At 42.0% G+C, this 23,434-nt stretch overlaps 1 protein-coding gene across 2 annotated transcripts in view; it reads right to left on the reverse strand.

Annotated features, from left to right (window-relative positions):
- The window catches only part of pde4ba (phosphodiesterase 4B, cAMP-specific a), a 155,621-nt gene that overhangs the window by 57,987 nt on the left and 74,200 nt on the right, over positions 1-23,434 (reverse strand). For both annotated transcript variants that reach the window (XM_083767486.1, XM_083767487.1), the window contains exons 3-5: positions 21,851-21,887; positions 21,311-21,381; positions 17,858-17,910 (exon numbers count right to left, since the gene is read on the reverse strand). In XM_083767486.1, the coding sequence (XP_083623612.1) occupies positions 17,858-17,910; positions 21,311-21,381; positions 21,851-21,887 (161 nt within the window). The remainder of the gene's footprint in view (positions 1-17,857; positions 17,911-21,310; positions 21,382-21,850; positions 21,888-23,434) is intronic.

A 23,434-nucleotide genomic window follows, 5' to 3' on the forward strand; every position in this document is an offset into this window, starting at 1 on the left:
TGGCTGGGTGAATCGTTCTGCTGAGTCTGTGATGACTCGATTGTGGCAAGAAGGAGATCAACCAGCTGAGAGTGGGTTAAACCCCGTTCGGGGATGATGCCGTGGCCGGAGAGTGCGGCGAAAATGAGTTTGTCTGGCCAGTGGAGGTACTCGGCGGCAGCCAGCCTGGAGCTGCGGCGAGGAGTGGTGCTGTCGTCTGCGTCTGACATGATGCGTGTTTACCTGACTACCTGAACGGAAGTACAGATGAATGACGGGAAGGAGAGGACGTCTTTATAAAGGGGCGCGGATAAGGTAACGTTGATCTGATCTGATGGAGCTGGTGAGTGACGCTATAGTTCCATCTCTTAGTTGAAATTACGTATATAACTAACACATGTTGTGCAATGCTTTGTTTTTTTCTCCTAGTGTATCTGTATCTGTTTTCTTTTTGTATATATATATTTTATACATATATATACATACATATACATATACATATACATATACATATACATATACATATACATATACATATACACATTTTTGTATATTGACTACGGGTGTAAATTGTAGTCATGTTAAACTCTGGCTTGTGTACGGTAATTTTAACACTGATGTGATCTGTCCCTAGCAAATAAATAAATACTGTATAATAATCTATGATAGCTTACCCAATTAACCAGAGTAATTTATGGGAGTAGAAAGGGTTCCAGTGTTTGGTAAAATAATATTTATAGTATAGTGCTTAAGTGAACAAGTTCAGAAAATGTGTGTTCACACAGTTTGCAACACAAACTGTGTCAGTGTTTGCCATATTATATCATGGTGTCAGAACGTACATGTTTGTGCAGTGTGTATGCACAGACAATAGGCCTTTGTCTCTCTGCATCCTATTTTTCTCCTGTGGGCTGACACACACACACACACACACACACACACACACACACACACACACACACACGCGCGCGCACACACACACTACACACACACACCTCATGCGTACCGCGTTCCACTTGACTTCCGTCAAGTTACAACAGAGATGGTGAAAAACAGGAACAATCTGATCCTGTCTTCCTGCCCTCCGCTTCCTGTCTTCCTCATCCTCAGAGACAGACAGACAAATGAATGAGAGAGAGACAGAGACAGAGAGAGAGAGAGAGAGAGAGAGAGAGAGAGAGAGAGAGAGAGAGAGAGAGACTGGCAGACAGGCAGACAGGCAGACTGGAGAGCAGACGTCCATTCTTCTCTTTGTCTTGACGAGAGCAGATGGAGGTTACATAATAAAAGCTCATAAATGTGCGATGGAGGGGTGAAGTGGGAGTGCTGGCTTTTGAGCATTCACACTAGTCGTGACAACAAAACAGCCATGCGTGGTGTGGCCAGCTATTTTGCCGACTCTTAAGTGTTGCTCAAGCCACACTTTAAATGAAAGGGGTTAGGGTGAAATAGCACAGGGAACTGATTATAACAGCAAGAATGAGACTTTAATTCCATTTACGGAAAGGATACGGAATTGTAGAGAGGGAGAAGGGGGGGGGGATTACAAAACAAAAACAGATGATTGTTTGATGCTTAAACTGCATCATTTAGTGTCGAAAAACTTGAGGCAAGCTTAACTTTAATTTGTAGCATATCACACCCGTCACGCAGCAACAAGTGTCGGGCGTCACTTTGAAGCTTCATGTCGCTGGCTTCCAGAAAATGACTTGTAGCCTGTCACTTTGTTGCTGCTACAGTAGTGTGAAGTGAGCACATCACCATAGCTATGTTCTGCATAACTAGTGGAGCTTATACACTGTACGTATACTATCAAAAACTAAATCAATCATTGCATCAATATATTGTCAGTAAATAATATATCACCCATAAGAAGGCATTTAACCCATTTAGACCTGATGTCTGCTATTTTTGACTATCACTGACATAGAAACATGAGGTATTTCAGAAAACTGTCTAGATTTAGAAGACTTTTTTTTTTTTTTTGACGTCGGGCCAAAATGGGTTAAGTAAACACTGCTTCACCATGTTTTGTTTAAACTCTGGGAACATTTAACAGATCGGTCCCAGATGACCTGACATGTCTAGAGAGGATTCATATTGTAAAAGCAAGTTAGAGATGAATTTTGGCCCAAAATCACTGAGTGATTTATAGATGCTTAATTGTTTGTATTCTATGATGCATTTGAAACCAGTGCAGAGATGTGAGAATTGGTGTAATGCGTTCAGCTTACTTATTTCTAGTTTGACCTCTAGCAGCTGTACTGTATGTATTCTGAATGAACTTTAGTGGCCTAGCTTTTTCTTTTCTTTTTTAAGTACATTTTATTCAAAGAGTATGACATATGCAATTTTCATTACATTTTCTCCCACAACTCCTTTCCCAGTCCTCCCCACCCACCCACCATCTTTCCCCACGAGGCCAGACATACAAACAACATATAAACACAGGTATAAAACCAATAGGTTGAGTACAAAACAATACACACAACATACAGTATATACACTGGACAAGACAAGATACTAAGATACAAAGAAAGGGATCATATGGTTATGATTAATGAACAACTTCAATATATTAAGAATGTGTTCAATGCGTGTCACTTATGTTATACTTTTGAGTGGCTAGCTTAATCGTGCTAAAAATACCTAATAAATGTATGAAAAGTATGTATAAGGCCCAAGGATTGAACGTTGCAAAACTTCAAACGTCATGTTATGTGCTCGGATAGGTATTTTCTAATGGAGACAAAATATTCCTGTCTAGTAGATAAGTCTGAACCAATGTAAGAATGTCAGAATGTCCTACCCTCTCTTCCAGTCTGTCTAGTATACTGTATGGTCAATGTCAGACACAGCATTAACATCCAGTAACACTAAGATTGGAATTTCAGACATTAAAATTTTCAAACGATGAATATCAACCCTTTGCACAGATCTTACTTATAAAGTCATATCTACAAAATTTGGTAGATATGTTGCTTTTAGCGCAAATTTTAACGATTCAGACAGCTAATATGCAATGCCGCCCTACTAACGGTTATGCAATACCTTTTGTACCCCTTGTCAGAGCACACAGTTTTCCCATTGTCAGTGTACCCACTTAGTGCAGTAGCCATTATCCTAGTACTTGGAGGCCAGTCAGTCTATGATGTCAGTAAATGGACGTGTTGGATCGGGGATCTCATTATTATGGGCATAAAAGGTACAGCACACAGGCACATAGACAGGTACACACATTTGTGTATTTATAGATATATACAGGTATATTTCTGGACAACCGCTAATCTGACCTACTTCCCACTCTGCACTGCACTCCCTCGGGTCCCCTGCACACAGGTTTAACCCATTAAGACTGGGAATGCATCTGTCCTGTTACATTTTAGGGTTGGGTATTTAATAATAGCAGATATACAAGAAGATATGTAGATGTAGCTCCTGGTGAACCGCGAGGGCCTGGGTTTGAATCTGACGCCCGGTCTTGTCCCTCCTCTTTCTGCCCTTGGTTTTGGTGGGGTAAAGTAGACCCTTCAAGCAGTTACCATTACTTTCAGAGTGTGCCGCCTGAGCTGTGTGTATGCAAGGTCACTTCAGTGAGATTGCGACTGTACTGTATATATTGTCAGGGCAGAGAGGGACACGTCAGAATTCTCCAGGATAGACAAGCTCTCTGTCCTGTGCTTCGCGGGGGCCCCAAATCTGTGGACTGATAATGATCGAATCCGAATTCGTGACGTAACAGGTCGTATTTGCTTTCATGTATGTCTTTGCTGTTCACATGTATATATCACATGACCATTCAATTTGGGATAATTGTGGGCAATCAATAAATGCCAGATCTTGTGAATCCATCATTTTAAGTGTACAGCCTGTTTATTGGACTATTAGATAACCCTCTCAACAGGATGGCGCATCAGCGTGACGACCCCGACGTGATTGAAAGCGGTTATCTTGTCCAGCAGGTTGGGTCATTTTGACCAGTATTGTAGTCTAGACATGGCCCCATAGCTGGCTAGAAAGGGCCTTTAAAAAATGCATTTGGATGCAGATTTCTACCAGCTTGGGGCTGTGTGTAGGTCGGCTTATTAGTTTTATCTAAATGGGGAATCAATTTTAAGTGATAATGTTTGGATGTGATACCATTGTGAACACGCTATGCTCTGTTTGTTGCCAACTGTGTTGTGTTTGCATAAGTGAAATATCCTATACCCGCTGGTATAGCTCTGTTGATTTTGATGTTTTGCTGAAAAAAAGAATGGAAAATGGAGGCGCTCGCTGTAAAAGTATGTGTGTGTGCGGGCGTGTGCGCGCGTGTGCGTGCGTGTGACTCGGTGTGTAAGGGGAAGCGGAAGGTGCGTGCAATGTGTGTGTATGTGCGCCTAGCAGTGGGGATGACAGTGCAGTGTCTGTGCATGCGCCTTTGTGTGTGTGTGCATGCGTAGTTGGATGTGTGTGCGTGCGGGCAGTGTGTGTGGGCATGCGTATTTGAATGTGTGTGTGTGCTAGTGCAGTGTCGTGCCCCACACACCCTGCCACAGCGAGGCGCTTTTCTTATCAGTGTGTGTGCAATGTGTGTGTGCGTCTGGGCCCGGAATGTGATGGGAACTGGTTTTGTTGTGTCTCAGCCTGGCGCCTGTCTAAAAATATTGATAAATTGAAAAGTACACCAAGTCCTGCCACTCAGAGGAGGGATTTGCGACATTGAGTGGGTCAAAAAAAAATGCCAACCTGGGACATGCACAGTGGTGGAATAGGTACTCAGTTATTTTGCTTAAGTGGAGGTACCAATACTGCAATTTAGAACTACTCCTTCACAAGTAAAAGTACGGAATTGAAAAAGTACTTGAGTAAAAGTGCAAAAGTATCGGCATCAAAGTTGTACTTAGGTACAGTACTTAAGTAGAGGTACTTGGTTACTTTCCACCACTGGACATGCACAAGTTGTCCCGTTATGTCAAATCATAAAATACAACCTCCCCAGTTTTTGGGGGACACAAATTACCCAGAGAGAGAGCAAATGGAGTCAGATAAGAAGTCAGTGAGGTGGGTAATGTTGTGTAAACGAAGGTTGTGTGAATACCCTCCCTAAAAACCCGGCTGGGAAAGAATTGTAGATTTCACCATTTAACACATTGACAGCTCCAGACGAGACCGTTTTCAAAGGGGAGCAAACATTTTTCCTTGGGAAACTGTAAGCGCCATGGTTACAAAAATATAATAGGAGTGTCATAATAATTATGAAAATTAATTGGAAAATAAGTACACAAGTTGGCCACATGGTGGCACTATAAAAGCCCATAATTTTGGTTTGATTTGATTGAATATTTTTTGGTTTTATTTTGACTGACAAACATAGACCATGTTCCTCTTCTGACGACCAGTAGACAGATATGATGACCGGCTATTCCCTCTGCATTGGACAGTAGGAAACTGATAGTTACCTGACATGGACTGATTGCTCGCTTATCTTGACGTGTAGACCGGTGACATTTGACTTAATTGACTTTTATTTTTACTTTTAATAAAAAGGTTATAACCATTCCATTTCATCATAACATTGGAGAGGAGAAGAATAATAATTCCGAAAAGTTAATTGAAAAATTGCACAAGGTGGCCACACGGTGGCCTGGTAACAGCCTATTTCATGTGTTTGTTTAATAATTATTGAACCGGGAGGCATAAATCATAATTTCCTTTTCTCAAGTGTTCCCTGGGCGCTTCCCCAGATAAGCCACGCCCACATGCATATTATATACTTTTTGCTGCTTGGAATTTTCTTTAAAAAAGACGCCTTTGTGCACTGTTGTGCGCTTCTAAAAAAGGGGTTATAGGTGATTTAATAAATATATAAATATAAAAAAAACAATCAATCAATCAAGTGGTGCTGTGAAAATAATAATAATATCCACAATATTTTCAGTTTCTCACCTGGCCAGTGGGAAACTAGATAGAAAATAATAGTCATGATAATAGAATAAATAATAATAATATTATTAATAATTGCCGACCACCTATATAAGGGGTCTGGTGAATAGAATTACTAGGTGGAGTTCACTGGGGAAACTGTGGTTCAGGGATGGAAACTTAGGGCTCCATGGTTGAACCTCAAGGTCCTGAGTGTCTAATGAAGGGAGATATCCGGATTAATGTATATTATGTAAATAAGTTTTAATCTGTTGCTGCAGACACAGATATGCCAGGGAAGGCAAAGCCAGGGGGCTAAAATAATCTGTTGCAAGGGCACAGATATGCCAGGGAAGGCAAAGCCAGGGGGCTAAGAGATCTGTTGCTTTATAAGCACAGAAGGGGTGAATTCAATAGGTCCTGATCAGACATTATTGTAGCACCGAGATGCCAGGGAAGGCAAAAGCCAGGGGGCTAAGAGATCTGTTGCTTTATAAGCACAGAGATGGTGAATTCAATATGTCCTAATCAGACATTATTGTAGCACGAGGCTTGGGTGATATTGATTTTTTGATATCGGTATTATCAATTACCTTTTTTAGGTTGGCTGGAAATTCGGCGTCGGTGCCAGTCAATGCATGGGCACTGAGTTATTAGGCAAATTATAGTTGTTTATAGATATTGATTTCAAATATCGCGGTAAATGGTAATATCGATACATCAACCAAGCCTAAGGGAAGGAAAAAGCCAGGGGGCTAAGAGATCTGTTGCTTAGGGCACAGATATGCCAGGGAGGGCAAAAGCCAGGGAAGGCTAGTCATGACAAAAGAGAAAATTAAGGATCCAGAAAAAGACAAAAAAATAATAAAATAACTGTACATTTTTGATTATGTTCTTCTGTAAACATATTTGTATGTATATTAAAATGGTTGCAGGTGAATGAAGTGTAAAATATTCGCCACGCATATGCACGTGTGTGCACGCTCGTGCATGTGTGATGGTTTGTGTGATGGTTTGTGTGATAGAGAATGTGTGAAGTTGACGTCACGTGATACCCAGTAGCGCTCAAGATACTAAAATTTGTAATTAAGTAAAAAATACTCCGGGGAGTAGAAATTCACTCTTCACAAAACAAAGATAGCCTTTCTGTCAATACTTTTTGCCATCTGGACTGTGCGCGTTTGTGCGCTTCTAAAAGAAGGGGGAAATAATGTTCTAATGTGTGAGAGTAGACAGGCCTTAAGCTTGATATCTGGGAAGAAATCAATTTACAAACCATAAGCCCCAATACTATTCAATTTCACATGCAGTGGGTGGGGGGAGAGAAAGGTATCATAATAATCTAATCTAATCTATAATACATAATAATAGTACGTGAACTATGGGTGGGTTGTTCAGGGTCAGTAACTGTGTGTAAGTGGTCTGTGTGGGTGAGGTTTGGCTGGGATCAGTCGGACTCATAGTTTGTTTGTTGTATAAGAGTTGTTGCAGTGAAGTGTGGACGCGCACTGAGTTGTGGGAACTGTGGTGTTTGTATGTTATATAGCTTAAAGGTACTCATGTTATAGACTCAAGTGAGAAGATGGGAGGCCTTGATTAAAGGCCTGTCGGGTGGTCACTGGGGGGGGATGTTGTGGGTCAGTAAAAGTGGGCAGGGTCGTGATGTTGTCTTTGAAGTGTAGGTCACGAGGGCAAATTGATCTTAGCCTTCGCTGGAGTACCAGAGTATAGCGGAAACAATCATTTTCATTAGAGTACCATCAGGTCTATAGTCATAAATGCACCACACAGCCAGGGAAAAATTAATAAAAACAACATTTTTTGAATTATCATTATATACTATGGTTATGCTGTCTGACCACAGGTTATAAGTTGTGTTCTTAATTGCGATAAAAGTAGTTGAAATCTAGCCATGTTCAAGTTGGGGCGACAAAATATAGAAGAAAATTATACATTAAGTTAATAATATAAGTGAATATATGTACACTGTGTCCACAATGTGGCACAACACTAGTAGCTAATAGCCCTCTGTAAAAAAAATGGACCCCCCCTTGAATAGTGTACATGAAGGGAATCAGGACAAAATGGCACCTGGCAGCTATCACAGGCAAAATGAGTGAACATGGAGAGCTGGTAGAGCAGCTATTTCCATTTATTTTGTGGTTGTTTGTACTCATAATTTGGTGAATGGTATTGTAATTAAGTGGATCACAGATTTCCTACTGCACTAAAATGGCCCAGAGGCAGAACACAGTCGGCAGGTTGGGAGCTTGTAGCGAGTAAAATTTTAGTACAACTACTGGAGGGGTGGGAGGGGGCTGACTCGGACTAAATAGTGGGGTATTTGAATGGGGGGACAAAAAGTATGTTGTTTTCAAAGTGTAATTAGTGCAAGTGACCAGAGTGAGTAAATAATAAAGTCCAGAATTCAAAAATATACTTAATAAAAGTACACCAGTAAAGCGAATCAAATGGCCCCATGTAGAAGGGCCTTGCCCTGTTCAGTAATCAAACATACTCAAAGTAAAAGTAAGACTCATTGTGTAGAATGCCGAAGTGCAGAGGGAGAGTGTACATTTAAAAATGAGTGTAGGGACAAATAGCCAATCCACAAGCTTGAACGCCCAGTATAATATATATATAAGTCTAGGTATATTTGCAAAATAAGTAAAATAGTTCAAATTATGTAGTGGTGAAGTAATTGTGAAACAAGTGAATACTCAAACTATATAGAAACATCCCAAGATTGTACTTAATTGAGCTAAGGAAGTACGTGTTTACTTCCCACAAGTGAAATATAGTTAAGGGTCAAATTAGGGGAAAGACAAATTGTGATTTTGTACAAACGCCGCATAGTAAAGTTGCAATCCAGCAACACCATAACTTAGAAGGGGACCAGGAAGGAGGGGGCATAGTCTAAAAATCAACAACACAGGTGGGAGGATATTTGATTTCATATGCATCAGCCTACTGTCGTATCTCCAGAGACAGTTGTACCCTCTGTTCCACCAAAGAGACATTGTCGACTGCAGCAACCAGCCAGCACAAGACCACCACCGCTGCTCCAGAGTTGGGGGGGGGGGCACTTGCTGAGAGACATTGAATTGACCGTGCTGCACTGGGTTAAGCACATGGGCCAGACACACACAGCCACCAGACTGCTATGCCACCTGCTATGGAGAAAAAGAACTGTTCCGAGTGCTGGGGAGTCACTCACAGAGACACTGACCACACTGCTCAAGGTCATGGGCCAGGGGTGCGTTGCCTGCACCACTCTGCCCAAGTAGAGGCCCAAAGCCATTTAAAATCAAATATTGGACCTGCCTCAGTTGTACACATGGGCCGAGCATGAGTGTGGATTTACACACTCTCATGACAAATTATAAATGCGCGATTGCGTAGGGTTGGGCGCCGTTGGTACAAAAACACAATACTAAAGACAACTAAATTAGGGTGATTAAATGTAGTTACACGCAATTGAAGTACCACTATCAAACTATATATTTTTTCAAAAGTAAGGGAAGGCAATTGGGCAAAACCATAGTGTAAAGTAATTGATTGAACAGAGAATCATCCCCCTATCCCTCGCCCTTTTGTAGGCCTACACAGTATATAGAGTATATACACGCACTTCATGAAAATACATTTAGGGAACTGAGTGGGGGCACGTTCAGCAAAATAAATAGTACAAGTGTGGGTGTCAATGTAGTGTTTCACCCGTGTTAAAGATTATAGTCAAGTGGCACCTAGCTACAGCATAATAGTGCAGAAAACAATAAGTGAGAAGAAACTGGAAATCAAATAAGTGCTATAGGCTTAGACGGTCATACACTCGCACCCTAGGGGAGTTTTCTCGTTTATGCTAATTTGACATAATAAGTAACTGCACAGGAAAGTCATATATATATATATACTAAATGGAGTGAATAAAATTGAAAATAATTAAATAATTTGGAAAAACTAAAGCTTTGTCGGGTTTGTGCCTTCAAGGGGCCGACCATTTGTTTTGGATTAGATAAGAGAGAGGTTCAGGAATTTTGGAACAGGGCCACAATTCGGGTAACAATATAGGGCGCTGTATAGCACGCAATAAACAGATGTTTACCCCCACTTCGACTAGTTTTGAGCGGTGTCACGCTTCAATGATTGACCAGGGGGGGGCAAGTATTTTTCCTAAAAGGGCCAAATGAGATATAGAACTAAAAAAAAAAAAAAAAGGGGGCAGGGCCAAAAGGTTTAACTTAAATATAAATCTTAGTGGTCGTTGAAAAATAGCTCAAATTGACCAAGTAAGTACAGTACTTCAAATTTAAGTAAGTTTACCTTAATGTAAGTAAGATTTAAAGTAAAATGTGTCATTATTCAGTGTCTATGGGGAACTTTGTGGAGTTCCAGGCAAAATACAAACAGTGAGCAGATCTATAGAAGATGCACCAAATAACGATCCCAAAGCAGTGTCCCAAAAGTGTCCGCGGACACCTTAAGCAGGGTCCCCATGATATTAATGTATGAGTAAGGGAAGGGGATTGGGCTCCCCAAAACCTTTGCTCATAACAGGGGACAGTGGGACCGCAAGGCTCCGAGGGCACGTTAAATCACATTTATAGTGCAGGGGAGACGGAACTGAAGGCCCCCGTGTCTAATGAAGGGTGAGCACACCCTACTGTGGTTTCCCCTAGTCGGCGCCTTTGCCGCATTGTATACATCGGACAAACGTGTGTATGACAAGAGGTCAAAGGAAAATGCCTTTGTCACATGTATATGATGTTGGGGGTAAACGCGTGGTACGTGGATGACAGTCCACACCTAGCAGAGATGCCGTTAGGAAGTGACGGACTCTGTGAACAGGCAAGGCTGGTGAAAACGGTCAAAGTTTGGGTATCCCATAGCGAAGTGGGGCCCGGATCAGACCGTCGGGTTCCTCCTGGGTGGCCAACCATCACTACGGGGTCAGGAGCTCGCTATCGACTGCGTCACCGGTCGGTGGAGTCAAAATGACAGTAAGTCCATTCAGATGGAACTGTTGGCCGTCTTGCTCCGCTCAATGTACAGTCAGGCCGCTGTGAGCCAAAAACGAATGCGTTAGTAGGCGAGCAGTGCTCTTTGTGATCGGTGGGCTCTGAAAAGGAGCCGCCGGGAAGCAAAGACTTGAAGTCTTCTCTCCAGGGTAGCCTGGGTGGTAGACCTCAAGAGGAAAGGGGTCTAGCCCGGGACTGCGCCCTCAAAGGAGAGCTGGAGGGAGGTCCGAAAGACTCAAGTGGACATGAATGGGAAAATGCAAAATTTCAAAATTGAGACCTTTTTAGTATGGTGTTACGATAGTGAAACACGGTTCTGTATGTACAGGGTGCCCTGACCGGAAGATTAGTGATGATAAAGGGGGGAATCGCGTCGCGTGGGTTTTCAACATTAATTAATAGGCCTCATGTTGGTATGGTTGTCGTGTAATTAGATAAATGGAGTCATAAGTAGCCTAAAGTAGGAGTCAATGAGATATTATATCAAGAGATATGTGTTATTATAGTTAAACTCTGGCAGATCAATGTTATGTCTTTTTTATCTTTTATTGTCAGGAGAAGTCCGGAAGAGCGACTTATTTGGATATCGTGGCACTGAGATAGCAGAGTTTAAGTGAAAAACATGTAGGTTATTGCATAATAAATGCTCTTGTAACAATGGAGCTGAACCATTTTGGGGAAATTCTGTACTGTAATGCTGTTCCTGGTGTCTTGAATGTCAATCATGTTGTCAATGGAATAGGGAGTCTTGACTGGCCGCGTCTAGCGGTCAGTACTGATCTGATGCTTTGACAAGGGTTCACTACAGTACAGTCGGAAGTTTGTTTTAGAGAGCTCATTTCTCTATGGTTTAATTAGATTAGGTGTAGGCTACTTCTAATATACGACACCTGTGAACCATACATTTGTGCACAAAGCCGCAGGAGGGAGAGAGAGCAGCACCATAGACTTCCATACTAGTAGCAACTGTTGGAGTGTTTGTGTATGGTATGAATGCACGTCGGGCCACTATAATGCCATGTCAACGCGGCAGCATGTAGAGCGGCTATTTTCGGGGGAAAAAGTTCCCTCTGGGAGTCCAAATTACAAATATGATTCATTTTAAGTGACCTTTCCCAAAGGTTCAATATCAAATCAAGTTGAAATTATAATGAAAACACCGAGAAAAAACACGGGGTCAATATAAATTGGTACAATTACAAAAATGAGGAATAAAATGTAAGGGGAAGACCAACTACAAAAATTAATATAGAGTATGTAACACAATAAAAAATAGTGAAAAAATCAAATACTGAAAATAAGCGTTTTTTCAATATTATCTCCCCAAGAGAGGTGGTTAAACATGAGTGAGTTCTAGGAGGGTCATTCTGGCCTGGTATGTGTCAAGGAGGGACTGAGAGCATGCGAGAGGCTCATGTCTTTGAATAATTGGTTTGCAATGTCTGGGTTAAATAACCAAGCCCCCCCAACAGATGGATTAATTGCCAAAATGTATAATCAAAAGTAACTAACAATTTGTCCCACAGGAGGTGTCCAGGAGGGAGTTCTGAAAGACTTAAATGTCAATAATATGTTTTAATGTGTCAATAATATGTCACATGAAGGAGGGGAGAGAATAACCCTGAGAGTAACCCTAATCCTATAAATTCCTGAATAAATTCTCTACAGGATCAGGGGGACGTCAATGTCCGAAGGTGTGTGTGAAGTGTAAGCATAACAGCAGGGGGGACACTCACATACAAGGTCAGGATGCAACACAGACCCAGACTTTCCAGACTTTCCAAATTTTACTTAAGTGGACTACAGACCAAAATTAAGACCCTCATGGACAACAAGGTGTCAAGTTCATATCCAGGAGGGACACCTGGGTGGATTCAACAAATCATTGGGTAGGATGACCGAACCGTGACCGAGCCGTGATCTATTCCGTTTTATTGTCACTGAATACATTTATCTGTGATTCTGTGTATGTCAATCAAACCGAAGGCGACCTAAATAACTAACTTACTAACATATGCAAAAAACCCGATCACATAACCTCCTTGAATGACTATACGTGCCGGCAAAAAGAATGTTGTGTGCTTCTGTTATCTTGCTGTTGTCCTTGTTGTGGTTCCTCTACAGTTGTCAACAAAACGGTAAGTATGAAAACAAAAACACAGCTACACCCAGTGTTGAACTTCAAATATGTAAATATGAGACACACCAGGAGTTCTAGAACCTTATGTTTAAAAAAATATATATATACTTGTCGATGAAGGGGGGAGGGGAACTGTTTTGCGAGTTTTGCTTCCATAACAGGTCAGTCAGAGAGTACCCAGGCGGGGTTCATATACCCAAGCACCAAGGAGTCCATCACAACTTCCACCTGGACAGGCTTGCAGGCTTGCAGACGCTGCGGGACGCTGCGGGACAAGGAGCAGTGCACCATCAGCTCGTGCCACCGCCCCTGGAGCAGAGACGGCCCTGTCTCTGGTTCGAATGGGGGATACGAGTTTGGTCCTAAAATCACCTGATGGGAAGTGCGAACTGCCCTGTCACCTTGTGCCTTGCATACCGGAGCCTAAGCAGTTCAAGGCCTATACGTCGGGTTGCGACTCGCGATAACAATTACCCACTGGACAACAGGATGGATGGGCAAATAAACAATTGCCCATCCCTCCCCCGCGCGAGAACTCTGCCCCCCAAGGGCATCCCGGAGTACAATTTTTGTCAACATGTTTTCAGTGTGCAGGACATGGAACAATGCCGAATGGTAGGAACAAAATGAACGTTCCTAGTGGTTGGTTTCCCCAAAAAAAGGAGTGGTTTTACTATTTTACAGGTTTCCACACGCATACTAACTTGGTTTTCCACACCACCAGTGTCCACCTGCACGATGCCTCAAAATGATGTCTGACAATAAGTAAAATACTACAAGAAGTTTGATATGTACAATGTGATTTATGGTTGATTTGATTTCCGCATCAGTGACGCAATGTACTTCTATTCATATGATTGACCTGACTATTAATTGTCATTCTTTTTTATTTTTCATCTTTTGGAATTCAATGTCTGTGTACCACTAACCCCTGAATGCAGTGTTCTACCGTCCCTGAATTGGTGTGCCCCTCGAACGTCTGTATGATATCTGGTAATTGATTACTCATTACCAAGGAGGGCTGGTGGGGTAAAGTAGACCCTTCAAGCAGTTACCATTACTTTCAGAGTGTGCCGCCTGAGCTGTGTGTATGCAAGGTCACTTCAGTGAGATTGCGACTGTACTGTATATATTGTCAGGGCAGAGAGGGACACGTCAGAATTCTCCAGGATAGACAAGCTCTCTGTCCTGTGCTTCGCGGGGGCCCCAAATCTGTGGACTGATAATGATCGAATCCGAATTCGTGACGTAACAGGTCGTATTTGCTTTCATGTATGTCTTTGCTGTTCACATGTATATATCACATGACCATTCAATTTGGGATAATTGTGGGCAATCAATAAATGCCAGATCTTGTGAATCCATCATTTTAAGTGTACAGCCTGTTTATTGGACTATTAGATAACCCTCTCAACAGGATGGCGCATCAGTTTCCTGTCTCTCTACACCCTCTTATCTAATGAACAATGCATAAAAATGCCAACGGAGAAAAAAGCATGGTTAACTGATAACTGCAGTGGTGACAGAGGTGATGATCCGATCTCAACACATTACTATTGGATGACGACCTTGTTTGCCCTACACAAAACATTTAGCACGTGGTTCTCAAACCTTTTTGTGACATTAAGGACCGCCAAATTGATATGTATTTGGGCATGGACCCCCATCTGAAAAGATTTTGTGCCAGAGATCCCCAGAAGAGGAGTTTTATGTCTCTAAGCGTGGCACAAAGTGAGGCACTGTGAGCTTGTATATCTGCTATTTTTGAATAGCCAACGTATAAAATCCCATAGACTCCCTAGAACCCCATCAAAGACCAATGGGGTTCCCCGGATTGCACTTTGAGAACCATTGATATAGCGTCATCGTATCGGCTCAGCAGACACATACACACTAATGTTCTCCTCAAGCACACGCAAACACGCATACACACGCTGAAAACACCTGACGAGCTGTGGTTCTGAAGCAGGAAGTGAAAAGTCAGTCCATCTGCTTTGACAGGAAGTCAACAGAAACCACATGCCGGCTCACTGACGTCAATCACAGCCACAGGAACACCTCCCCACAGTCCACGTGCGCACACGCACGCACGCACACACACACGCACACACACACTCACACTCACACACACACACACACACACACACACACACACACACACACACACACCTCTACCTAGTACCAACTGTATGTTCACACCAGTGCACGCTTAGCAACGTGTAATTAGTATCACAAGTCAACTCACAATCACTCAAGTCACAAAATATAGCCAACCAAAACACTTCAGCTCAATGTTCCCTTATTCACATTTACTGTAGCAGCCAGAAATACAGACAGAAATGAACTCCAACCTATACACACACCGCGATGAGACGCATTGTGAGCTTGTAGATCTGCTATTTTCAAATGGCCAAAATGTATAGTGTTGAAGTGGTTACAAAATTAAAATCTCCAAATTAACTAAAGTTTACAAATAATTGTAGTGGAGTAAAAGTACAAATTCTGGCTCTGAGATGTAGTGGAGTAGAAGTAAAAGTCTTGGAAACTGGAAATACAAATACCTCAAAATCATACTTACTTACAGTACTTGAGTAAATGTACTTAGTTACTTTACACCACCGACTATAACTATAAGTATAATTAACTACCGGTATATTGTTATCATGACCCACCCCTAGTCTTACTGTAAGTCATTCTGTCAAGCCTATATGCCTACTGCTGTCAATCAACTCCCAATGAGCCCTAACACTGTTTAGCTTAGTGCTAATTCTTTAGAATGACTGAAAAGTCATTTTTTATGAAGTTGCGTTTCACATCAACTTGTAATTAGTTTTAATATGTTTACTCCTATGACTTGCATTTCCACAGTCAATACACAGCCACTTAATTGATGCTTTCTGGAAGTTACTCTAGACAGGGTGAATTTGGTAAATGTTGTTGACGAATATTTTTGGTCAAATGTTTTTGCATGGTAAATGTTTTTGGTAAATATTTGTGGTATAATGTTTTTGGGTGAATGGCACAAGCAAGAGTATCCAGTTTACCAGAAATGCTGGTAAACTCTCACCTCACAACAGTATTTCAAGCAGCCTGCCAGACATCAGAAGAGAGTATTTAAATGTTGCATATACAAAAGACACAGAATAACTATTTAATGAGATTAATACTATTTCAATACAAAATGTATTTTCACAATGGGGGCGTTTATTTATTTTGTGCCATTAAAGGTAGGGTACGGTAAGTGATACTTAAAATAATTGTTAAATAGCTATGCTACATCCACACATAACGTGAATATAAACAGATTTTTTTCGGAACAAGGGTCACAAATACAGGACTGTTGAATGACACATCAACTATATGAAATGTTTTGATGCAAAATATCCGCTGGTGATTTTCATACTCATCATGTATAACGACATTAAAAGACCCACACACAGGTGGGCCTGGCTGCTTATTCCTCTGCATTCAAGTAAGCGAGGTTATAGACTGCTGCCTGTTTACGCTGTGTTTCTGAATCATGTTGAGCAAACAGGGGCCAGAACAACACCAGATAAATGGTTTGGTCGGGTTTATTAACACTCCATGGTATTCCCAAACTCCTTCAGTTTGAGCCACATCCCAGGCCAACTTCTCTCTCTCTCACACACGCACACACGCACGCACAGACACACACGGACACACACACACGGACAGCACTATTTAAACAACAGCTCTCAGGTATGTGTGTAGCCTACAGTATGTATTCAGATTGCACACAAAAAATTGTGTACGTGCTTACATGGTCGCTGGACATGAAATCCAACGTTCCAACTCTGTTTTGTGTGTATGCGTGTTTTGGCCCTTGGCTGTGTCATCGGTCCCCAAACAAACATTGTTTGTTTATTCAACTTTCAGCATGACTGTTTTTTGCTGATTAATGCGAGAGAAAAAAATGATATTATCTAGTTCTAGGCTACATGCTGATTGTTACACAAAGAGACGCATACGCACAAGTCCTATAAATGTAGTGAAGTTTGCTGTATTTGTCAGCAAGATCAAAGCGCGTGTGTGTTTGTGTGTGTGTGTGTGTGTGTGTGTGTGTGTGTGTGTGTGTGTGTGTGTGTGTGTGTGTGTGTGTGTGTGTGTGCGCGTGAGCACGTATGTGTGTGCGAGCACGTACAGTACGTGTGTGTATAGTTTGTGACCGCATGGTTTTCCTTTTGTAGTAGAAAAGCAATTCTGTTTGGACGAGGACGTTAATGACCCTGATGACAGATGGTTTTGGGCTGGACGTTGTTGCAGCCGAGACAGGCGGCTGAGAGAGTGAAAGTCATCACGTAGGCCTGTGGCTCTCAAACCTTTTTAATTTCAAGGACCCGAGCTCAGAAATGGAACCAAATGGATCCGTACGGGTCCATTTGGTTCCATTTGTGCACTCTCAGAGTTACAGACCTGAAATTGTCCGTTTTTGAGACGCCCTCAAGGAACCCAAGTCTGAGTCTAAACCCTCTTTGAAAACCACTGTACAAGGAGGGGTCATGGGTCAATGTATGGACAGAAGAGAGCAAAAACCGCAAAAGAGAGAACAACTGAGAAACAGCGAGGGAAAACAACATGTAGAAGATGAAATATTATAATGGGTTGGGGGGGAAAGGCCCACTTGGTTACATATTGTTGCACAATATCAGATTTACGAATAGATCAATTAAACCCTGAGGATTTTATTGTGGAGATCACATAAAGGCTGTTCTCACGAGTCAGTCACTTTGTTGTGTATACTTTCAAAGGCCAGACATCAAAGTTATAGCTACAGATAAATCATTGAGGTCCTTACCTGGGAGGCAAACTCTGGTTATTGGAGGTTGAGTCGGGACAGCGGGTGACCTCCTATGAGGGAGTGAGTGTGTGAGAGAGAGAGAGAGAGAGAGAGAGAGAGAGAGAGAGAGAGAGAGAGAGAGAGAGAGAGAGAGAGAGAGAGAGAGAGAGAGAGAGAGAGGTGGTGTTAAGGACAAATGTCCCACATGCACACTTTATCTTGTTGATATAGTGTTTCTTCACTACCGGACAGTTTAGGAGTGATACCTTGAAGTAAATTGAAGGACTATTAAGTCTACAGTATTTGTTGCTGTCAGGGAAAACCACATAACTCCATTCTTGAGGTTTTTGATTTTCTTTTCATAAATTAATTTGAACACCCTTTACGTCTGTGTGTTGGTTAAAAAAAGAGTTAATGAAAAGTATTAAAAAGCGCTTGTGACAAGTTTTTAATATTTAATATCATATTGTCTATGTCCCTCAAACTTATTTGAAACGGAATCCAAAGGAAAGTACGTACTGTACATCTCTAAAAAACTTTCAGGTGCTGAACAAAAAGATACGTACAGGAGAAGGAGAAATGTCCGCACACTGTTGAGTATGACGTGAGGTATGACGAATGTTACCTGACGAAGACCCATAAGGGGTCGAAATGTTGTCATCCTTTAATAATAACATTTCCAGTGGGAGCTACTCAAGAGTGTGCGGACATTTCTCCTCAAACTTATTTCTAATGGTTTGAGCCTCAACCACCACCAGTCCTTGTGAAGCAGTTTTAGCTGCAGTACCACAATGTCCTGAGGTGGTGGGGGCGCTGATATGTAAATTATTTAATATTTGAGTCATTATAATACTGATGCTAGATAAAACCAGGCTTGTTTAAATTCCATGCCAGCTTGGAAAATCAACATTGGTGGACATATTGGCAAATCAGTTGAGCTGTTCCTGAGAGCAATTTCCGAAAAAGCCCTAGATGATGTGAAAGCCTGATTGTTCAAACTTGCGTATTTGTGGGTATATAAAACACATAGGGGAGCCCAAAAAACGTGAATGTGAAAAAGTTGAATTTTATGTTATAGGTCCTTTAACATTTTCTGGAACGTTTCTTCCCGACAGCAGAGATATCCACATGTCAGTATGTATCTATGATAGCATACATATGTCGATATACCGTGTACATACTGTATGCATCGATATGATAGCATGTACCTGTATGTGTGTGTGTGAGAGAGAGAGAGAGAGAGAGAGAGAGAGAGACTACGTGCTCTGGGTATGTGCATACTGTAAATACAGCACATAATTATGTTTCTTTGTGTGGCTCGAACAGTATGTCACTGACTGTGTGCCACTGACCTCTGTGTGTGTGTGTGTGTGTGTGTGTGTGTGTGTGTGTGTGTGTGTGTGTGTGTGTGTGTGTGTGTGTGTGTGTGTGTGTGTGTGTGTGTGTGTGTGTGTGTGTGTGCGCGTGTGTGTGTGTGTGTGTGTGTGTGTGTGTGTGTGTGGCCTAAACTCACACTCCACACGAGACATACTCTTCCTTTCATATGGCGAAGGGGGGCTGGGGGTCCCAAATGTAGAGTGTACTTATGCAGCAACACGGCTAAGCCACCTACTGCACATGCTCAATAATGATGATGAGAGAAATGGCCAGGGCATCACTCCTACTGGACCTGCGCAGGAGGAAGGTACCCCTGGCTGCTGCAGACCAGAATAACTTCCTAGGCTTTAGGAGGAAAGACTCTGGGAAACTGGACTCACAAGCCAAGGGCTTCGGGGTCTGGTCTGATTGGCCAGATCTCAACGACCTTTGCCATCGAACAGGAGTCCAGCTAAAATGGGCAAAAAACAACGAAAATGTGCCCATCTCTGATGGATTAATTACAGACTCCAGCGTGGTAGTGAAGGCTACCCTCACCCACCAGGGTGCGGACACTATAGACTACAGGAAGAAACGGAAAGAAGGGTTCTGCTTAGCACGAAACAGACTGAAGCCAAAGAACATTGGCGTGGCCTTCGACTGCAGGGAAAGTTGGCCTGTGTTGATTCAGCTGATCACTCTGTTTCACATTCGATGTACAAAAATGCTGCTATTGGGGAGGATGTTTTAAAATTCACCATCAAAGCAAGACTACAAGTATTACCAACCAAGTACAATCTGTCAATCTGTCAATCCGACACCCACACTCCACTCTGTATAAACCATCATGATTCTGAACAACACCTAGAATCCATCGCACACATAACAAATGGATGTAGTGCATACAAAAACGTATATATTGCTCGCCACGACCGGATTGTTGACCTAGAGTCTGATGCAGTTCGAAAGTATGTGCCATCTAGTGCAGCAATGTATAAACATTCAAGAGTGTTACCAGATTGGTTTAGCTGTGCATGCGAGGTCTTTGCTAACATCCCGAATACACCTGATTCTGGAGGTGGGCTGTGTCTTTGATTTGTACATGGACCAGGCATTCCAAGATAAATATTCTAAGTATCAACCATTACTTGGAAGTATAACAAACTTGGGGTATCGCTGTAGATTTGCCATACTGATATTCGGAAGCCTGGGCCATGTGCATAAACTGACCATGAGTGGCCTAAGAATAGCTGGCATGACAAAAAGCAAAGCCAAACAACTTGCCAAATACTGTTCTGTCCCGTCTGTTATAGGCAGTTTGTCTGTGTGGAGAAGGAGGTGCCATGTGTATCCCTAAGTGAACATGAACTGTCAACCCCGTTATATTTGTTTCCTTGTAAAATTAATTGTAATTTGTGGATTCAAATAAATAAATCGAAATGTGTGTGAGACTGTGTGTGTGTGTGTGTGTGTGTGTGTGTGTGTGTGTGTGTGTGTGTGTGTGTGTGTGTGTGTGTTGCACCCCACAGTGAAGCTCTCCAAAACATAGGGATTCCATTCATACCATTTTAAACACATTGACGTAAGAGGCGGAACTGTTCTTTTGATCCTGAGAAATACAACAACACCCGTGTATTGAGTAGCACAATGCCACATCCCTTTTACCACAAACAGGTAAAAGATTAATGCTTCAGATACCAACTCTCTCTCTCTCTGTGTGTGTGTGTGTGTGTGTGTGTGTGTGTGTGTGTGTGTGTGTGTGTGTGTGTCTGTGTGCGTGCGTGCGTGCGTGCGTGTGTGCGTGCGTTATTCTGTGTACGTGTGCTTGCGTTCACAAGGCATGTACATGTGCCTTGCTCATCCAATGACACTGCCATGTGAAATGTTGAAAGAGCTGCAGTGTTTCAAACCTGCCAGTGTAAAGCTCAATGCTTCCACCTCGTGGTGATTGAGTGGAACTATATAATCTTCCTCCTTGGTTACAGTATATTAAAAGAAACATACACTAGCTGCTGGTGCTACCCCACTACTGTAAATTACAGATTTAACTAGAGGTGTGTAACATGCTCTGTAAATGAATAAACAGAAGAGCAACTTTAATTTATTAACACATACTTGTTGGAGGCACATTGGACATTGGTCAGGACGGTGAAGTTGTTTCTTACACTTCGAAGGCTTGCCAGAACCTATAGAGAAATGCAGAGATGAACAGAGAGAGAGAGAGAGAGAGAGAGAGAGAGAGGGAGGGAGAGATAGAGAGATCTTATTTCATTATCTTTTCCTCTGTAAACTAAGAAGTGTCATTCCAACATTGGGACTACACTACTACAGTCATTTGAATTATTATAATTTTAATATTTTTTTTAAATAATTTTCTTTAGCAGAGGGGGTTGTCTTTCTGTGAGGGTCCATAACAGTACATAACAGTACTGAGTAAACGAACACAATAGATCAGTAGCATATTTATACTGTATTGCATGCGTTCAGACTTGGATGGTCAGAGCGGCACGATTACATACAAAGTCAATGCAAAGACGAGAAGTTGCGCGAACGGGCGCGGCGCGACCTGGCGTGGCGTGGCACAAACGGGGCGAACCGAGCTAATATATATATATTCAGGTCTGAACGCAGCCTAAGAACACTGGGATTATTTACCTGAGCAAACGGTGTTACGATCAGGTCATCACCATGTCTGTGAACACAAACAAAACATTTCTGTCATTTTTAGCAAATGTACTATTTACGTATAGCACCAACATTAGGACAAATCAAACGGCAAAAGTATACGTGTCCTTCCGTCCTGCGATACATTACATGTAGGTCTACATCTCGCGCAGGCGCGCACACACACACACACACACACACACACACCCACACACACACACACACACACACACACACACACACACACACACACACACACACACTGCAGATCTTGCATACTGCAGCTTACACTGACTGCTTGGAGCCAACTTGGCCATCACACACTTTAAGTAATGAGACCAACCATCCAGAATGACCAAAGCACCATCACCCAAAGTCAATGAGAAGAGATGGACTGGAGGCAGCCAGGAACATGGAATCACTTTGCTACAGTAGGAAGGGATGTACTGTAAACACTAATGTAAGGTGTTCCATCTACTGCAGACTCCATGTCATGTTATGCAAGAAGTCTAGCTAGTTAGTATAACGGAGGAAGGGCACTTGCACTTTATGTCCATGACTCATCAGTTACATGTGAAATTAGAAGTGTCACTTCTACAACGGCTACTGCTATGTGACAATGTCATCTTTCAGTGTGAGGTGGTTCACTTCGGGAAAATGTCTGTCCAGTGTCCACACAGTAAATATGAATGTATACTGTATCTATAGAGGGTATGCAGTGCACGTGACATCATCATCATACATACGTAAACGCCTACTGAGTGGCAAAAAGCGACTTTCTGGCTTTGACAGCTCATACATCCAAACAGAAAAGTCCTATCTGATTGCATTAAACAACATTAAACAACGTTTAACTCTCTTTGCCTCGATTGTACTGTATGTATACCCTCCATTTATAATTCCAGGAATGTACAAATAAATGTATTGTACCCTTACCAATATTCCTGCAATCCTAGAGTTAAATGAACACTTTTACAGTGTACTATTAACCCATTTAGACCTGAAGACAATTCCACAAATGCCTTCTAAATCCTGACAGTTTCTATGTTTCTACAGTATGTCAGTGGTTCTCAAACATTTTCATGTCAAGGAGTAAGAAAATATGTAATTGGCCGCTGACCCCCATCTGAAAATATGTTGTTCCAAGGAACCCCCAGAAGCAAAGCTTTGAGTTAAAATTAAAAAAAAAAAGTTTGCTCTGAAATAATATATATTCAAAGATTTGCGACACAAATGATCTACAAGCTCATAGCGCAGAACCAAGTATTTTTCAATAGCTAAAGCATAACATAATGCTATAATCACCAAAAGGGAATGGGTTAACATGAACACTAGTGTCCCTATTCTCGGCCAAACATTCTGCAAAAATAGCTACAAGCTTACAACAAATCATGTGAGCTTGTAGATCACCTATTTTGGAGGAAATATTGATGAGGGAAATAATTTGCAGACCAAGTATAGAGCCAAGGGGTTCCCAGGTCAACAGAGTTAAAATGGTTAATTCTCTGTAGTAGGCCTGGCCTACTGCATGTGTTTGTATGCACATGTACCTGCCCAAACAAATGGCTGTCTAAG

Source organism: Protomyctophum parallelum (genome assembly GCF_964188405.1).
Source record: "Protomyctophum parallelum genome assembly, chromosome: 6".
In the NCBI taxonomy this organism is placed as follows: domain Eukaryota; kingdom Metazoa; phylum Chordata; class Actinopteri; order Myctophiformes; family Myctophidae; genus Protomyctophum; species Protomyctophum parallelum.